Raw genomic sequence first — 18,527 nt, 5'->3', positions numbered from 1 at the left:
CGCCTCTTGGAAGACAAGTTAAAGCTTCAGACCCCTGTGGCTACTCTTCCTAAGAGAAATGGCCCTTGGAAGCCACAGCTTTGCACAGCTCACACATGAGCACAGGCTCATGCTGCCAGGAATGCAGAAGCACTTCTCTGGACAGCCTGTGTGGCAGGGAGGTGGCTCAGAGCATATCCTCAGCAAGCAGGTGAGAAGTACTGCTGTAAATCCAGTTTGCAGCTTAGGAGCAAGAGGAATTTTACACCTTGTGCAGAGGGAAAGGTCTCCCTTGACAGGCCCTCCTAGCCCGTGATGCCCCAGATGCTATCTGCTCAACTGCATTCCCACTGGGGGCTGCAGCTGTGTGTGGCTTTTAATGCAAGGGAGACACTTGCTCTTGCTCCTCCTCAGACAGCCTGGTTGCCAACCTGCTTCTGAGGACAAGAAGCCTAAATCTTCCCCCTTCCCCACACCCATGAGGAAAAGCTGTATGCTACAACTGACTCTGAAGTCTATAAAACACCATGTCTTTGAGGTCATAAGCAAATTCTTCAACTTTTTCCTGTCTTATGAAGACACGACTTACTACCTACTAAAGGTCTTATGGTCTTAAGGTTTTACAACTTTACTAAAGGTCACCTGATAAGACAGAAAAATGTTGGAACTCTTCAGAGAGAAGTTGCTAGAAAACTACCATGTTTTTATTTTTTTTTTTTAACCTATAATTACCATTTTATCTTCATTCTGCCCACATGAGAATTAAATATCTCAGCTTGCCCAAGGCCCAGAAGGGCGCATGGTTACTAATCCCAACAAGGTACAGGGCAGCCAAACAAAGAATTTACCTTATAATGCTTAAGCTACTTTACAAGTAAGGAATGACAGGACTTGCTCTAAACCTGTTTGCTTCCAGTGTTGCCCATTCAGTGGGAGCAGATCTCCTGGACGGCTCAACTCTCCTGATGCTTTATACTGTATTTAAAAACAAAACAAAACACATAAGAACTGCAACGCAACAACACACATGACAAGATGGGGAAAAGCCAGAAAACACTTTTTTAAAAAAAATAAATCCTCATTGGTGCTTCAAGATCTTTATAGCACACACCCCTCCCGACCCATTCCACCGTCCCAAGTTCCATTAGATTGCTATCAATCAAACCAAGAGGACCGCAGCCCTGAGCAGCAGCCCTGATAACCCAGTAATGACACACTGAGTGGGGCAAAGAGTTTCTTCCTACTGCTTTCTGCCACCTAAGTAAAAAAAGACCACAATTATTTACCTGCATCAGAGGAGTAAACTTACCTTCTCCCTCTGCTGCTTCTTCCTTTGCATGTTTTCGGTGGTGCTTAATGCAGAGCCTGACACTCAGGTCCAGCACGTGTGTGAGCAAATGCAGTAATTTTTCTTTTCTCTTTATTACTAGAATTAACATTTTAATGATGAATTTTTACCATTTTCATCTTGCTACAGTATATAACATTACTGATTTCTTATGCTCGTGTCACGTAAACTATTCCCTCCATAAAAAGACAGTATATCCTTCAGTTTAACTGTCAAGTACAAGGTCTTTTACACAGAGAAAATATTCACAACCTTGTTACTTTCCATTTGCTTTTGCAACAGCACTGTGAAACTCTACGACCATCCTCTCAGTTTAAAAGCAACCTGTCTAATGTTTTCTGTCAACATCTTGCAAACACATCAATCGGTACAGATGGAAAAAGAAAGCCCATCACAACGAGATACGTGGACTGCTCAGCCAAACACTTCCAAATCCTTCAGCTTCAAGTTTACAGGTGTCATTTTATGGCAGTCAATTTCCACATTTCATGATAACATTAATTTCTCCCACATTTTTGTAAATATTTTTTCACTTGTTCCAGTTACTGTGTACATTATTGCCTGCAATAAATTGAAAGCACAGAGGCCCAAGCAGAGTAGAGCAACAACTGCTCCCCTCTCACCAGGGCACTGCAGCACCACCATCAGGGAGCTGTGGTCACCCCACACAGACTCCAGAGCTCCAGGAGCACACGAGAATTTCGGTTGCTCACTCCTGCCAGCACCAAAGCAGAACGACTAACTGACAAACAAATGCCACACCGAGTTTCTGGGAGTGCTTCCCATCCAGCTGCAGGTTTGCAGACGGTGGAACTACAACCAGGACGAGCGGCTGCAGACCCATCATTTCTTAAACACCTCTTCTTTTGCTCGCTGCAGACAGAGCCAATAAAAAATTAACTACATACAACTACCTCACATCAATTGCACCAACACAAAATTAATCTACAACTACTGCATTTACCATTTCACTTCTCTCTAAGGAACAGCTCTGAACTTCTGATGCAACTCAGGATAAAGCCATTTTATCACAGCACAGATTTTTATTAGCTGGTTCCCACCAAGTGGGCATTGCAGCCTTCTCACACAATGAAATCAGTAACAGAATATTTACTGGAAGCTCAGAAACATGTTTACTTTATATACAAGAAAAACTTATTTACAACAATCAACAGTAAACTATGTACAAAAAAATACAAGAGACATTTCCATGATAATAACTGTATAAATTAACACAATAAATAGGAGGGAAGCAGGTCCCATTCTTAAGGCACAAAACCTTCTTCCCAAGACTGTACAGGGATTCATTTGCTTCCCTATGCTTCTGACAGGATCACAGGAATGGCGCGGAGACCCCTGAGGAACAACAGTTGGTGGACGGTGATACAGACATGCAGTCACTGCTGACAGTTGTAGAAAAACATCATTTTTCATCCTTTTTTTTTTCTTTTTTTTTTTTTACAGTACACACATCTTAAGATACAAAATATTTTGTGTAAACAGTCTTTTTAAATCACATAGATAGTATGCACATTTTTAAATAACACTAAAACAATGAACACAGCTTTCCGTACGATTTGGTGCAGAAACGTTCCCAGGATGGGCACTGAAGGAGCTGGAGGCTCTTGCAGCAGGGCTGGCACCCCCCAGCCACAGCTCTGCTGTGCTGCAAGGCTCCCGCAGTGGGGACACACGCTCTGGGCACTGCAAGATCCCCCCCACAAAACCAGAAGGACTGCATTAGCCTAACAGCCCTCCCTACGGGCAGAGCAGGACATTGCTGACAGCTCCTTCATGAGCCCAAGCACCCTCTGGTCTCCACTGCACGCAATCCCACTGACCCAAATCATCCTAACACAGGGCACGCTATTCCCTAGAACCTGCCATTCAGGGTGAATTTCCAGGGCAGCGCCAGAATGTGAGACAACGTACTGAAAACTCATCCTAGCACGTGGAACCATATGCCCGGCTCACCGCAGACACTGCCCCAGCTCCTTCCAAATCACTGCCGACAGGGAGGGTTGATAAACAGAGGGTGGCACAAAGCTTCCACAAGAAGAGTGCTTTTAGGAGACTAAACATACACATGATGTGTGCAGTTCTAGCTTCTCTCAAGCTGGTGTTTTACCTGAGACCGCAGGAGAGTCTCTTTTTTTTGTTTTGTTTTTTTTTGGCAAAACAGATATGTCTACTGTCTAATCGTCTTTCCCGAATTTCTCTCCCACAGAAAAATGATCAGATGCTAGAAGAGGAACTCAGAATAACGTAGCCAGAAGCTCAGCCTGACTGCCTGCTTTGCAGATGGCTCTCACTGATTTTTGACATAAATCATCCTAATCTACTCACAAAATCTCTGCAACCGCAATCTGCGTTTTTCCCAGTGAGAGACACAGAGCTACAACTTTTTGTTAGATATAAACCTTAATACATATTCAAAGGCACTCAGGTTAAATATGGATCCCATTTTCTAGCTCTTAAAAGAAGGTAGAACTCCTTCCCTGCCTTCAGTAAGAAATAGACAGGAATATACTGGCTATGAACGCTTCGATAAAGCGTGCACCTACACGAAAAGTATTTGAACCTATCAACAGGACAGAAAATAAAAGTAAAAGAAAGGAAGATTGGTCTCTGCAGGAATCACCACCCATAGCACATGGCTAATGGCCTTCAGGCCTCTCCAGATATGGCACAAATGAAGGAACAAGCCTGAATTTAATAACTCTTTGGACTCCCGTTACTCTGAGCAGGAAAAGCAGAGAGGAGCTGTTTCTAATGAGGCAAGAATCTATCCCCCAGAATCTACGCCAACAAGGCAAGTGCATACTGTTTATACACCTTAAATCACGAGGTTCCCTGGAGAAACTTCACAGCAACAACAACTCCTTCAGCAGGTAAAGGAGCAAACACAGATCTCACCCCCTCTCCAGAGCCACAGCCTGCCTTGTGCGCCCTGCTGCGCTCTGCCGGGCAGACACACGAACATCCTGACCAGGCGTGCTCCCGGGGACAGGCAGTGGGCTGCACCTCACTGCCACCAGTGAGGAGGGATGCATCCTGGGGCTCTACTTAGTGGAGGTTTCTCCTCATTCTCACGCAGATGCTGCTCAGTGTCCCAACCGCTTTATGTCAACTATTCTTACTCATCTGATGCCTCAGGAATTCAATATATTAACAGGGTTTTTGATAAAGAAAAGATATGGCCAGGGAAGTAATTGGTGATGTATAGATAGAAGAAAAATTCAGAGCAAAACTGAACATATTTCTTGCTCAGTCCACAGTATTTATACCAGGAATTTTGCTAGTTTGATGAAGCATGTTTAGTCTTCTAACTTCTCATGAGCAAACCCTGTCAACTCACTAGGCTGAGAGGAGACGTGTGGCTGAATGAGTTAAAAACAGATAGGGAGAGTCAGAATAATCCTTGGTGAAACCTTAAAGAATGAAGTGGAGTTTGCCCAGCATGGTATCAGCCCACAACCTTTTGAAACAGACAAGACTTTACATAAAATAACTTGGTTGATTGTTGTTGTGACTACAGAGTTGAGGTCAGGTTGATAAAATCCTTAGAAACAACTAAGAAAAAGATGTCCTCAGGAAATTATCTTTCATGCCACTGTGTATATAACCATTTCTCTGTCTGCAGCCATAGGCAGACAACTGCCACTGTAATAATAAAAAAAACCAACAAACATACAAAATTACAAAGTAATTAAAAATTCCTGCTGTCTCTCCAGCTTTACAGCACTGAATGTTCCTAAATTCCTTCTGCAGTGATAAACATGGCAATATAGTTATGCATGCTGGTCTTCGGGCTTTAACAGTCACCTGACTGGGGTCAGGCAATACAGTGGAAATTTGAAGGCCGTCTAGGAACTCTGATTCAGAGGCACTGATTTTTCCATGCTCCACTGTTGGTGGTACCAAAGGCTATTTACCAACATACTCCAGTTTCCATTACGATGCTTGTCCACTCTAACAATTCTCTTTATCTCAGGACTCTTACAGGAGCCCTGATTGACAGGACGATTGCTCTCATGGAGGTACAACCCAGGAGGACTGAGCCACCCTAATCTTTTAGTATCCATCTTGGGGTGAAGGAGCAAGGCAGGAAGAGAGAGAATCAAGGTGGAAAAGCTGCTAGAACCAAGACAGGTCAAAAGATGCAAGTACTATGAATAGACTGTAATTTTTGTGACAAATAGTTTTCTGCAACTACAAGTTGAAGAAAAGCAAGAGATTTGTTTTCTGTGGCCACAACAGTGGGAACAAATGGACAGCAAGCCACTCCTGGCTCTTGCCAGTCATGCTGCTCCCCACGTCAAAGTGGAGCGACTTGTTCCATATCTTACTTCATTACATTACACTTCTTGCATGGCCCAAAAAGCTAGTTAGTGTTCCTCTCCCCTTCACTTGGTCTCCTGAAGCTGAAGGCAGCCAGAGTGGATTTCCTGTAATTTTTTGGCTCTTGAGAATTTTGTCTTTAATTAGCGTCAGGAATTTCCAAAAAATAGTTTGTGATGCCTGAAAACCTAAACGTTGTACCACTGTGACTGGCTGAAAGAGGAGAGCCAGGCCCAGGGGAAGACCATGCTGTTTTAACCACATGCATTGTCTGTTGCAAGGCATATGTGAGTGAGAATCACTGGGAGTTCATTGGCAAAGGGGAGGGCTATACTGGCTTTGAATTTCTGATGCAAATCACATGCAAACTACAGGCTTGTTAAAAATGGGTTAGTAAGACACAAGGACAAGCTCCGTCCCACTGAAATGCTCTAAGATACAGGTATGACATACAGATGAGCAGGAAAGTGTTCAGTTTGAAAAGACTGTCAGATGCTCCTGAACTAAGACTGGCCAATATATCTTTTGCCCTGAATAATTGTACTGTGATGAAGTTATCCAGTAAAGGTAGCTGTGTTGCAATTTTCAGGAGTCCTGCACTATCACTGGAACCAGAACTTCCCACGTTGGAGGACATGGTTCTTCAAACAGCAAGTGAGTTCTCTTCTGGGAGGCTCTGCCTCAGTGCAGGTAAGGTGCCTCTTGACTGTATGCAGCCGTACCCCACAGGAAAAAAGGTAGCACCATGCTTGGTTGATATGAGCTCTGAACAGCTGCAGTTTGGCTGTTCAGCAGAGACAGTTGTGAGCACATCTGCTCCGTGAGGTGACTGCTGTGCAGTTAGTGGGAATGGTAGACACAGGCTGTGAAAACAGAGGCTAAACCTCGCTGACAGGAGTATTCCGGCTCAGCTCCTTGATCCCGTGTAATATTCTCTTCATGTGGCCCACTTTGGTCACACCCAGGTCCTGGAAAAATAAAGAGAAAACCTTACCTTAAGAGAAAGTGGGGGAAAAACACCAGGTCACCAAGCAGTGGTTACAAACTAGTCAGCCAGTTACAGAGAGGAGAAAGCCAACCAAAAAGATTACAAACTTGATGGTTATATATGGAACCCCAAACCACATGTCAAAAAGCAACCAGAGCATGACAGGGTAAGGAACAGTCACAGAGCAGGAACAGAGCAATGGAAAGAAACAACTGCAGACCATTAGCCAGAAATGCAAATTGCTTTGACTGTCAATGCCAAAGCAGGAGAAAAGAAAGTGCACACAGATCTCAAGGACCTAAGCTTGTAGCCAGACGCATGCAGGAGGAACCAACCGATCACTGGTCACATCAAAACACACGTGTGAACACTTGAGTGCCATGCAACAAAACACACTGTAGCTGGATGGCATGCTGAGCAATCAGCTACATAAATTAGAGCAAGACTCAGAACAGAAAGATGGTTAAAATCACAAAGGAAGATCCAAGGGCCACTCAATGAATGCTATGCGCTACTTTATGACAAAATATTTGCCTGCTATATGCAAGTCACTATAATGATGACAAAATTATTTTGCACACGCAAAAAAACATCGCTTTCAATTTTTTTTTGCAGAGAAAGCATCTCCTGATGAGAAAGGTTGTACAACATGCTTATTATTTCAAAGATTCTCTCAATCTAGCAGTGTCATCAAAAACCATGACCATTTTTTCTTGTAATAAAAAAATTGCAATGATCTATTTAGTCCAGTGACTACAAAGTAAGACCCAAATTTTCCAAATCGCAGCATGTTCTGCAAAGATGGTACAGCAGCTGAGAAGTTGAAAATCCCATTCCATCATCAAAATCAAAGACTCTCAAGAACACTTTCTGTAATCCACGTGGACTTCTCCAGGAAGCTGTGAACAATTAGACAGCTGGTCTCTCAACTAACTGTTCTACCTCCCTGCTAGTAAACATCAGGTGACCTGAAATGGTGAGAAAACAAAACAAGGCCACAATGAACCCATTCATCTTGCCAAGGCATTTGGAATGAACAGTGGGCAGTTTCCAAGCACATTCAGCACAGAAGGTCATGCAAATGCAGCTGGCTATTTCTGACGAGCCAATCATGAAAGTACCTTGAGGTCCCTCCGTTCGAGGTGCAGGAGCTCAGAGCCCCGGACGTCATGCCGGATGAAGATATCCTTATACTCACAAAGACTGAGATGCTCAAGCCAGGCCGCAACCTCCTCCGTTCCCCAGAGGTGAACTGTTAGAGATGGAAAAGCAGGAGTGCATTGAGTACCCAGAATCCCAGAAGAGAGTGAGAGGTGAGGACACCATCAGCACTCAGTGCCAGAGAAGGAGGGCAAGCAGTACCACAGCCTCAAACCAAAGAGAGGGCAAGGACTGGTAGCACAACCTACAGTCTCAAACAAAGGAGGTAGGGCAGAGTAAGATCAGAGATATTCTCTTAAGTAGAGGCTATAGCTGTAGTAAAGCCAGGAGGAAGCACATGCTTGTTTTGACAGGATTGGATAAACTTTTTAAAGTTTACCCCCGTGTTTATGAGTAAAATCTTGAAATTCCTCTGCTTACAAAACCACAGAGTCATAAAATGTATAAAAAAGAATCAACCACAGGTTAGTTTGCTATTATGTATGAACACTTGTGGTCTGCAAACAAAGTGGCAACCTCTCTACCTAAAGTCTGAGGGAGAGAGGAAGGGCTTGGACTTCCACCTTCATGCACAGCCTCTAAATAAGAGAAGAATAAAGTTCCCAAATTCTGGGGTGCAATGGATGAGCACCAGCACATCAGACAGAAGGAGATTGTATCCACAAGTCCACGGCAGAGGACAGGACCCAGGAACCCACAGAACAGATAGCACTTCTGAATTTCAGAAGAAGAAGGTCTTCATAAGCACAATATAAACCACAAATCAACTAAATTAATTGGAGAGAAAGTGTCTGACAATTTTATGATTCACAGCCAGTTTTTATCTACTGATCAGTAGGATTAAAGGTCAGGGTTGCACCTGTGGTGATGCTGATCCCCTTAGACATGAAACTTGATTAAAGCCTGAAGGTAAATCAATGACAGAAACATCATTAACCATATCACAGAGAATCAGCAGTGAAAAGACTGGAGTTATGCGGACTTGGGCCCCACAGTCATTTTGATACCTAAAATGCCAAAATACTCAAATTCACTGCACTAAGCACCCTCTAAAATGCCCCTGAAAATGGCCAGACGTAGGCAGAATTCTTCAGAGGGTACCTCCTTTTTCTGCTCAGGAAAACCTGCTGTGTACTGGGAGATTGTGACTCAGACAGAACAATAAACTACTTTGCCATGTGAAAAAGACATTATACTCAAAGAAAAGGCAGATAAGATGCAAGTGAAACAGAAGAGGGAGAGAACATGAGAGGAAACAGAATTGGTAGGGTTGTGACAACACTAGTGTGACAGAGACAGGCAATGAATGAGCGGACTTGGTACCCGGCAATCCCATGCTACTATGAGTCTCCTTATTTTTGTTGTTCTTCTCCTTTTTAAACTTGGTCACCAGACGGAATTTGCCACTGCGGCTGCGTTTAGAATAATCCAGCATCTGGTTCTACAGGAACAAAAAGAGAAAATCAGGAAAACATTCATAGGTCCCCCTGCAACAAGTAAAGTCAAACTCAGGTCCACAACTCTGTAGAAGAGGAAAAAAACCTCTAAACTCATTCTGACCAAGACAGAGAAGGAAACAGAGAAAGTTGATCCCATGTCAGTCAAGGGACATTAGCAGGAAATTACTTTCTCTAAGCCTTAGGGAGTCAAGTTTCCTTCTTAATGATCTTTTCTCCTATCACCTCTACATTCACAGAAAGGCACACAACAAACTAGTGAAAAAGAGAATAGCTAGGGAAATACAGCCTTGGTCTTCCTCACCTCCTCATCACAGGGCTCCATAAGCTGCCACAGCCAAGGGATGTCTGCCAGTTTCCTCAGCTGGAGGTCCATGTCTGCCAGGGCTGCTTGGAGCTGCTCCTTCTGGGGAGGATCTAATTGCTGGATCAGAAACGGAAGCAAAGCAGAGTTAAAAGCCATATGGTGGAATGTATAGTCATGCCTTTTGTCTTGAAATTCCTTGCTAAACAGCGCAGTTCCTCCTTTTAAAAGGAAGCGCACGGCAGTGACCCTGCCCGGACATCACCGAGTTCATAATTTGTATCTTTTCTGAGCTCCAGACTTGGAGCAAACTAGCCTGACTGCTCATCATGCTAACGTAACAACACCATCCTAATTCCTGGATGGAATTCATTTGCAAGTCATTTTCATCCTGGGAGTCATTTTCACTGACTCGTTACAAAGAAGACAAAGACCAGCAAAAGTTGCTCGCCAAGGCCACAGTATGAGATGAGGAAAAGAGAGAGGCTGCTTTACTCCTGCTTTGTGCTTCTTACCAGCGCCATCTTGCCCGCCAGCAGCAGCTCTGTCTCATTATGCAGGGCTTTGACATTATTCACCATCTCTACAACAAGGCTGCAGTTCAGGCCCTGCGGGGGAAGCAATTCATGCGCAAATTAAGCCTGGAAATGCAGAGGTCTGAGCAGTCAAAGGAAGAAGTCTTAGAGAAGCAAGCCCTACTTTTGGTCAATCAGAAAAGGAGACCAAGAGCTATGGAACAAGGACAAAAAGAAGATGCCAAGTGAGTGAAGTACCTCTGTAGACTTGGATTTAGCGTAGACTTTGTCCATAGACTTGGAGCTGGCATTGACAGCATGGGCAAGCTCCTGTTCCATGTCCTGATAGGATTGGGCTATTTCCCGAATGCTAAAGAGAGAATTACAGATTGCATCAGCATGTGCTCAAAGCAGAGATCTTTTCTGACTGGGTATGTCCTTTAATACCCATCTGACTGACAGGAGCAGGGATAAAGCATGGGAGAGGTACAGGCTCTGGCAAAGCAGGGCTATTTTCCCTGCTACAGTGAGCATGCATATGCAAAGCAAGGCAGATTTCACATGCACAACTCCAGATGCATATTCAATTCTACACACGAGTTGGAATCAGTTTGAAATATGATCCAGACATTTTAATATGACCATAGTGATGTGAAAGGCAGCTGCACACACTGCAGTTTCATTAACACTTCACTGATGAGACTCTGGGCATTTTCCCTCAGAGGCCCAGACCAAGCAGCTGAATGTCCGAGTAAAGGATGAGCAGATGAGCATAAAGTGACTTCTTACAGAAATCTCTGCTGGGCATCATGGTTACAAGAACCCTGCTTGTCAACTGAGCTCTTAAAGAGGACTTGTGTTTCACTTCTGATAACAATCATTGACATTCGAAGCAATTGGGTTTTTTCACGTTTAAATGATCTGTGTTTGCTTGTGAAAGTGATACATTTTGTTCAGGATGACCTATGACAGTTTATACAACTTCAGTCCTCATGCAGCCGGGACAGTACATAATGAAAGAATGTACCCAGTGACATGGACCGGCACTGCCCAGAGAAGAGTGAACAGAGTCTCCAGAAACAGGGTGTCAGACAAGAACTTTGGGCACCAAAGGAGGGCTCTATTCACTAAAAGCAAATTGAGACCCACCTGTGGATCAGAGCACCTGCAGCTTGACCAAATTGGTTGATCTGGGTGGATTCTTCTTCCGACATGATCTCTGGTTGCAGTGAGAAAGAGGAGGGTCGTGACAACTCACATTTCTGTTTGTCCTCCCAGGACTTCAGGGTGCTCTCAAATGCCTAAAACCACAGCAAGCAAACTATAAGACATCTTATGTATCTCCTATAAAAACAAGGCTCTAAGTGCCAGTGACTGTAAAACACTTTGGAGGACCCAGTTGTTCAGCTGCTTGTAACTTTGCTAACTTTAGCTATTTGGGTTGAAATTTTCTATGCCACGTGCTTGCCTTGGTTTAATTTTTACTTAAGCCTTATTTTAGTCAAAATCATTAGGTCACTTCTGAGGACCAGACCAGAAAAATCCACCGATTTCCTAGTAGTGGCAGCCTTTTCTTTGAGTACCTATATTGCCTCTATACCTTGAACCAGAAACCAGAATTTTGACATGTATGCCTAAGGAAGTGCCTTTCGTTATTCAGTAAAAACCCATCCGATTCAACAAGCTTTGTGGGAAGGAGGGAGCAGCAGTATAAGTGCACATCTCTTCAAGTGACATCTTGGAGCTGGAAATTAAAAATGTTCAAGACTCCTCCTTATCTGGAAGTAAACTGGGCTTCCCCAGTAATTGGTGTACTAGCAGCCGAACTCTGAGGCAGAACCTGTCCCGCTTGCACTCTTACTGATCCTCTTGCTGCCATCAGCTAGTGCTTCAGAAAAAAAAACACCACATCCACTGCAGAAGGATCAAAATTGGATATGGTGAGAATGAAAACTGACATGTAGAGCCTCAGGGTAAGGAGAGATGAATTGAGCGCAAGAAATGGGAAGAGAAAAGATTAGATGAGAGAAGGCACTATGGGACGGGAAGGCCAAAGCAGGAAGCAGAATTCAGAGAAGAGGAGGATAATGATCAGGAGTGCACAGCATTCACAGGGAAAAAAAAAAAAATCAGCATCTGGGGAGCCAGAAAATGAAAGGAGATTGAGTGTGATGGGTGGGGGAAAGGGAAAGAAAATAGTAGTCATGGATCCTGGTCCTGGGAATTCAAATGAGATGACTACAGAACAGGTAAGGGGCACAGGACTAGAGGGAGAGGAGGTAGATGTCTGGAGAGGAGATCCAGTGTCCACTGGAACACAACTGCCATGGGGACAATCCAACAATCTGAAGACTCTTCATTTTTCTGCACCTGCAAATACCTGTGAAGACCTGTGGTAAAGTACTCCTTTACCCTACTGCTTCTCTTATAGGACAAAAACAAGCTCCGCCAGCTCTGTACAAGCTATCTGCTGATCTCAGCCTTGCTGATGACTCTTCAGTGCTCCAGGAGGCCACGAGGGAATCTGAGTTTTTCCATCTTCTGCTTAGGAAACCAAATATCCCAAATCACATTTGAAAAATGCTACCAAAGGTACAGGGTCACCAACTCGAAAAGAGGACCCCACTTCATCTACTACTTAGGACAGACAGACTGGCTCTGTGAAGGAAAGGGTGTGCAATGATGACCTCAAGGGCAGCAGGAGAATTAGGGATAAGCCCACGGTCAACATGAAAGCTGAATGCTGCTCTGCAAACTTGCAACTTGCTCCTCAGTGGCAGTTCCATGCAGCAGAACCTGGTTTGCAGGCAGGGAGGAGTGGGGTAGCACAATCACAGCCATGGTCCAACACACTCATGCACAACATGCTCACTAGGGACTTGTGTGTCCTGTCTGCCTTCTGTGCTTCACTCTCCTTTCCCACTGTCCCCACATGAAGGCAGCCTCTCCTTTTCTCTCTCCCACCTTTACAGCAGGAATCCTGTTCCACCTGACTCTGTGCTATCTCATCCCACTCCCCTCCAAGCTCTCAGTGTGACATTACAGAAGCTTTCCATCTCTCCAGGGAAGACTCTGCTTGCTATTCCCTTCTCCTCCTCTCCCCACCATCCACACCGATACCCAGTGTTCTCTCCCAGCTCAAGAGGCCTTGGGTATTTCCCTGTCCTACCATGACGGGAGCTCTGCAGTCCCACTTTTGCTTTCTTTCCACACTATCATACTTGTGACTTCCCACCAGGGAATGTCTCCAATCTGTATCTGGCTGCTTTTCCTTCTTTCCTCTTGGTTGCTCTCTCATTTCTTGTTATTCAGCAGGTGAGTCCTTTGCAGAGGACTTCAGTTTGCTCTGGAAACTGGGTAAAGGCATATTATTCTGGGAATTTTAATTTAAGAGTATCTATCAAACAAACTGTTTATCCACATAAAATTACAGAGTTGGGGGAGAACTATAAGCCTGTCTGTACCACAGCAATACCTTTATCCTTTCCTTTAACTTTCCACCATTCAGTAATACATTAAAATGGCAAGGACACTTCCTTATATGCTGGTACTTATCAGGTATATTTGAGAGTTAGGAGGTCAGACAGACACAGACTGATGAACGAGACATGAGACACTGCTTGTCCTGGTCAGCGAGGTATAAGCCACATACTGAACAGTAATGAGAAATTAAGATATTGAACAGCTGAATCTAGACATTCCACAGCACTCAGCGAGTCAGTCATCCTGTAGGAAAAACAGCATGCAAGTATGTTAAGAAATGTTGTGTCACAGGGCACCTAGAAAAGGATGTAAAATAAGCTTGCAAAAACCTTACTTAATTTGATTTCTCAATTAGTGAATGCAAGTTTAGCCATGTTCTTTGCAGGGGGTTTTATAATGTGTAGCAAAACATAATTCCTACATCCACGAAGATAATCATTCATATGTGGCCAGGAATATGTAACATCAAAAGCATGAGTACATATCCAAGGCTGCTCTTACCCTGTCTCGGGTCAGGGTTTGTGCCCTGTTCTTATGAACAATCCAAATGTAACCTGGAGGCTGGATCCAGGCTTCTCCATCCACTTGTACAGGAACTCCCTCTTCTCCCAGGATTGCTATCTTCACAGTCCGACACTGCAAGAAGTGATTGCATTACAGCTCTAAAATGCTGTTTTTTTCAAAAGCACAAGACATGCTCTTTCTTTCCAAAACATTTCCCCAAGTACTGTACAGGCATTATTTGCTATGTCTTTGGATTAATCTGTATTTGATTTGCTAATCTATCTCCTCCCACAGTGAATACTAGCAAACAATTCCATGCACAAATTGCCCCTGAACACACACCTTTTCAGCTTTGGTGGATGTTCTTTCCATGGACAAAACAGAGAAGAAAGGAGGGCTTTACAGACTGAAACTGGCAAAAACGATCACGCACTGGAGATGGGGGAGGCAAGCAGAGCTCACAAAGGCAGCTGATACCTGTGCAATCCGGTGATGCTGTAGGTTTATCACTCGTGACACTGCCATCTGCATGCTACCAAACACGGCTACCACCTCCAAAATCTTGTCATCAAAGGAAGGGGCTGTAAATGTCTAGGCAAATAAAAGGGAGAGAGAATTCAACTGACATACAGCTCTGATAGGGAGGTTTCCTTTTCCCCACTGGTGCACAATTGGTGCTTAATCTGTACAGAATTAACAATGAGACTAGAAGGTGAAGATTTGCAGTGACACAGGAAAGAGAAAAAAGAGCCTCAATATTCCAGCTGTGTTTCCAACGGCAGCTAAAGAATAATTCCAATACAAAGACTGTAGTCACAAGGGAATAATTCTTCTTTTAAGAGTAGGCACTTACTCTTTCATGTCAAATAATACGATGTTTGTGAGTGGATCTAACTGCCTTTGCCTTTAACGGGCTTTACTCCTCAGGCAGCATGAGGGGAGAAGGCCAATTTAACGCATTTCCTGGAAGCCTAAATGCCCTGGACAGCATCCGGTTTCTTTCTGAATTGCTACGGATTGCTTGGGTGCATAGCTGCTGACGATCGGCCTTTCAGTATCCTATCCACCTCAAAGAGAAAGTACATGCAGACAGGCTCCTTGTTGTCTTCTTCCAAGCACTATGGGACAGTCAGGGGCTATGACTCCAGAAGCAACACTAAGTTAAAATGTTTCTTGGACTGTCTTAGGAAATACTCACATCATCTTCCTTGGTTCCCCCCCAGAAGTTGGTGCCTCCTGCATAGCTGGGAATGTTGAGTACGGCAATTCCCTGGAGACTGGGCAAAGGGATTGGCCTCCCATCACACTGTACAGAAAAAAAGGTATCACTACTCTCAGCACAACAGTAGAGAACGCCTCCAACCACAGCATATGCTCTGGGACTGGGAACAGTTCAGCTTTCTTCAGTTTATTCTGATTCTGTGGGTAGCAACCCAATTTAGTGGGTGACATCCTTGCCCATGGCAGGGGGGTAGGAACTAAATGACCTTTAAGGTCCCTTCCAACCCAAGCCATTCTATGATTCTCTATCAGAGTAGAAGAATGTAATCATTCATGTCTCATGAATCACCTCTCCTCTGGTAGACACAGGTTTTAAAGAGACTTGTTTCTCATCCCCAAACAGGAATGACAGACTCACAGAATGACAGAACTGTAGGTGTTGGAAGGGACCTCCAGAGATCACCGAGTCCATCCCCCCTGCCAAAGCAGGTTCCCTACAGGAGGTTGCACAGGGAGGCGTCCAGATGGGTCTTGAATATCTCCAGAGACTCCGCAACCTCCCTGGGCAGCCTGTCCCAGTGCTCCGTCACCCTCACCGTGAAGAAGTTCTTCCACATGTTGGTGCGGAACTGCCTGTGATCCATTTTATGGCCATTGCCCCTTGTCCTGTCCCCACAAACTGCTGAAAGGAGGTTGGCCAAATCCCTCTGTCTCCCACACGTCATGTATTTACAAACACTGATAAGATCCCCCCTCAGTCTTCTCTTCTCCAGGCTGAACAGACCCAGGTCTTTCAGCCTCTCCTCACAGGAGAGATGTTCCAGGAGATACAATTAGGTACCGCAGTTTTAGCAACAGATGGATGTGCTAGTTCCTCACCTCCAACAACACTTTCTGCTCCAGGTTTTTATATGTTCTGTGCAGCAGCTCCTTGGTCCCCAATACTCCGTACCACATCATGTTTTTAGTACGACTTCTAAAGGTGCAGAACATAAGAGAAAAGGTCAGGACTGGCACTTAGCTGTTCACTTAGAGGTGAAATAGCCTATATAGTTTGAAACGGTACCTCCTACATCCTAAAATACAAATGTGCCTTGCTTCCAAAAGGGTCAAGCACTCAAAATGGTCATAGATTATGCTAGGAAAATATTCTTCTTGAAAAAAAAAAGAAAAAAAAACAACAGGTAGGAATTGAGGATGACTGAGTAACACACATTAACAAACAAGTACAGATTCCCCAGCACAGAACTGGTCAGTTTCAGACACCAGGGCATCCACAAAGTTTTGTGGTATTAGCTCAAATAAGTATAGCAAATGTACCAGTCCCAGGCTATACAGAACATCCTGTACTTGCCCAGATATGCAAAAATGCAAAGCCTGTGTCTTATACAGTGGTTTGTATTAAGTTAGTATCAAAGCCAAAATCAGCCTCTGTGGCACTGAGATGTGATTGTTTCTGAGCCAAACAGCAAGTCCAGGAGAAAAACCCTGCGAGTGAGATCATGAAGTGAATAGAACCAATGTACTGGATCCACACTGATGCAGCTAGTCAAAGATCTTATACTATCCAGAACAGCATAACAAATGAGTAACGAATCAGTAACTTATCCCCTTCATCATGATTTCAAACCCTGAAGGAAGATGATGCAGACAAGATTGATGATGTAATTATTCAGCACACTTTTAGACAACTGGCTTCAAAAGCATCCATGAAAACATAAAGTGGTCAGAAGCGATCACTTCTGGCCAAAGGTCAGTCCATGAAAAACCCACCTGCACTTCTCTGGGTGCTCATCACGTTTGTTGTTGAAATCCAAAGAAATCTTCGCATCCAGTCCAATTCCAAAGTAATTATTCATGACACACTTCTCTGTGTAACATTCACTGTCAAACAAACAAAAAAATGTTTGGCTACCTTGTATAAAAATGTGAAGAACAAGATGGCTGTATGCCAACACGTCAGATAAACACTGCTGGGAGCTGCCTAAAACCCACAAGGAATACCTTAAAAGTTGCTGTTGAGCAGGGTCCCTGGCCTGCAGCCTCTGACCATAGCCAGAATATCTGTAGAGGAATTCTCCCCTTGCCACCAAAACATACACTGAAGTCTACACTTGATTTACAAAAAGCTATGCTCCTGGTCACTGGGGTTGTGTAAAAGGACTCAGGAAACCCTAGCAATGCTAATTGCTGAAGCATGTATATGTTAGGTGTTACTTACAGACAGCTTGTCAAATAAGCTCAAAAGCATCCACTAGTGAATCTCAGGGGCACTGAGATTAGGAAAAAATATTTAAGTGTGTACCCACTGATTTTTTGCTGTTAAACAGTTTAGCACAAACAGCTTGAGAAAGCATTCACATCACATCTCCCACTTGTCTCCCACAGTGTGGCCTGCCCATGAGCTTTCTTTAGCCTCCGTGCTGGAATGGTGCTAATTCCCCCACATGTTACTGCATACTCACTGGAAATGGGAGTCATCCCTGAGTGGTGGGAGAAGACTGGTCTGAATTTCATTCTCTCACCTAAAACCTAGAACTCTTCTTCTATGAGTCTGATATGTCACTGTATGTCTAACTACGTAAGTTGATCCTCACTGGCATCAGCATATGAATTCGTTTACATAACTCTAGGTTGCTGCAGTCAGTTATTTAGCTCTCTAAACTAATCTAGTTCTCACAGCACAATGCTGGGGTTCATTTGGAAAGACCCACTCCATTCAACATCCTGAGCATACTCACAGATTTTCAGGCTCAGAGTTGAAGGGATCAGCATGGATCAACAATCGGCTGATGACAGAGCTCCCAGGCAAAGACCCAGACATGCCGGCACGGATATCTGCAGGAAAATTGACAACGGGGAAGACTGTGATAATAATAAACAGAAAACGTAATTTGAATCTCAGAATATATTAACTCCAGTCACACACTGTGGAAAGCAACTACCAATAGTGCTTTCCTCCACTCCCAAAACCCCATGTAAATGGGAAATAGGAGTGTATTCACTGCAGTAGCTATGTGCTCCAGGGTGGGGCATGCAACATCCTTGCTTCAAGGAGGGAAAGGAGGAGGACTGAAATTATTCTCCATGTCACTCAAGAATTACCACCTCCTGCTTCTAAAATTCTAAATCCTGCTGGCAATACAGAAATATGAGCTTTTTCAGAGAAAAAGGAAATGACCTGCTTCCAGAAGAAACAGTTTGAACAAATAAATTGGGGGAAGAG

At 44.0% G+C, this 18,527-nt stretch overlaps 1 protein-coding gene across 10 annotated transcripts in view; it reads right to left on the bottom strand.

Annotated features, from left to right (window-relative positions):
- Nucleotides 1–2,350: 2,350 nt before the first annotated feature.
- The window catches only part of DGKD (diacylglycerol kinase delta), a 62,897-nt gene continuing 46,720 nt past the window's right edge, over nt 2,351–18,527 (bottom strand). For 7 of the 10 annotated variants that reach the window (XM_068692539.1, XM_068692542.1, XM_068692548.1 and 4 more), the window contains 13 exons: nt 18,043–18,139; nt 17,075–17,185; nt 16,181–16,277; nt 15,279–15,386; nt 14,558–14,671; nt 14,078–14,212; nt 11,243–11,394; nt 10,352–10,463; nt 10,094–10,186; nt 9,579–9,698; nt 9,141–9,258; nt 7,778–7,908; nt 2,351–6,636 (listed from right to left, as the gene is read on the bottom strand). In XM_068692539.1, the coding sequence (XP_068548640.1) occupies nt 6,547–6,636; nt 7,778–7,908; nt 9,141–9,258; nt 9,579–9,698; nt 10,094–10,186; nt 10,352–10,463; nt 11,243–11,394; nt 14,078–14,212; nt 14,558–14,671; nt 15,279–15,386; nt 16,181–16,277; nt 17,075–17,185; nt 18,043–18,139 (1,478 nt within the window). In that variant the 3' untranslated portion in view covers nt 2,351–6,546. Of the gene's footprint in view, nt 6,637–7,777; nt 7,909–9,140; nt 9,259–9,578; nt 9,699–10,093; nt 10,187–10,351; nt 10,464–11,242; nt 11,395–14,077; nt 14,213–14,557; nt 14,672–15,278; nt 15,387–16,180; nt 16,278–17,074; nt 17,186–18,042; nt 18,140–18,527 lie in introns of those variants that run through there. The other 3 variants (XM_068692541.1, XM_068692540.1, XR_011099538.1) reach the window with 3 other exon arrangements.

Source organism: Anas acuta, chromosome 9 (assembly GCF_963932015.1).
Source record: "Anas acuta chromosome 9, bAnaAcu1.1, whole genome shotgun sequence".
NCBI lineage: Eukaryota > Metazoa > Chordata > Aves > Anseriformes > Anatidae > Anas > Anas acuta.
This window is presented reverse-complemented; position numbering and strand designations above follow the sequence as displayed.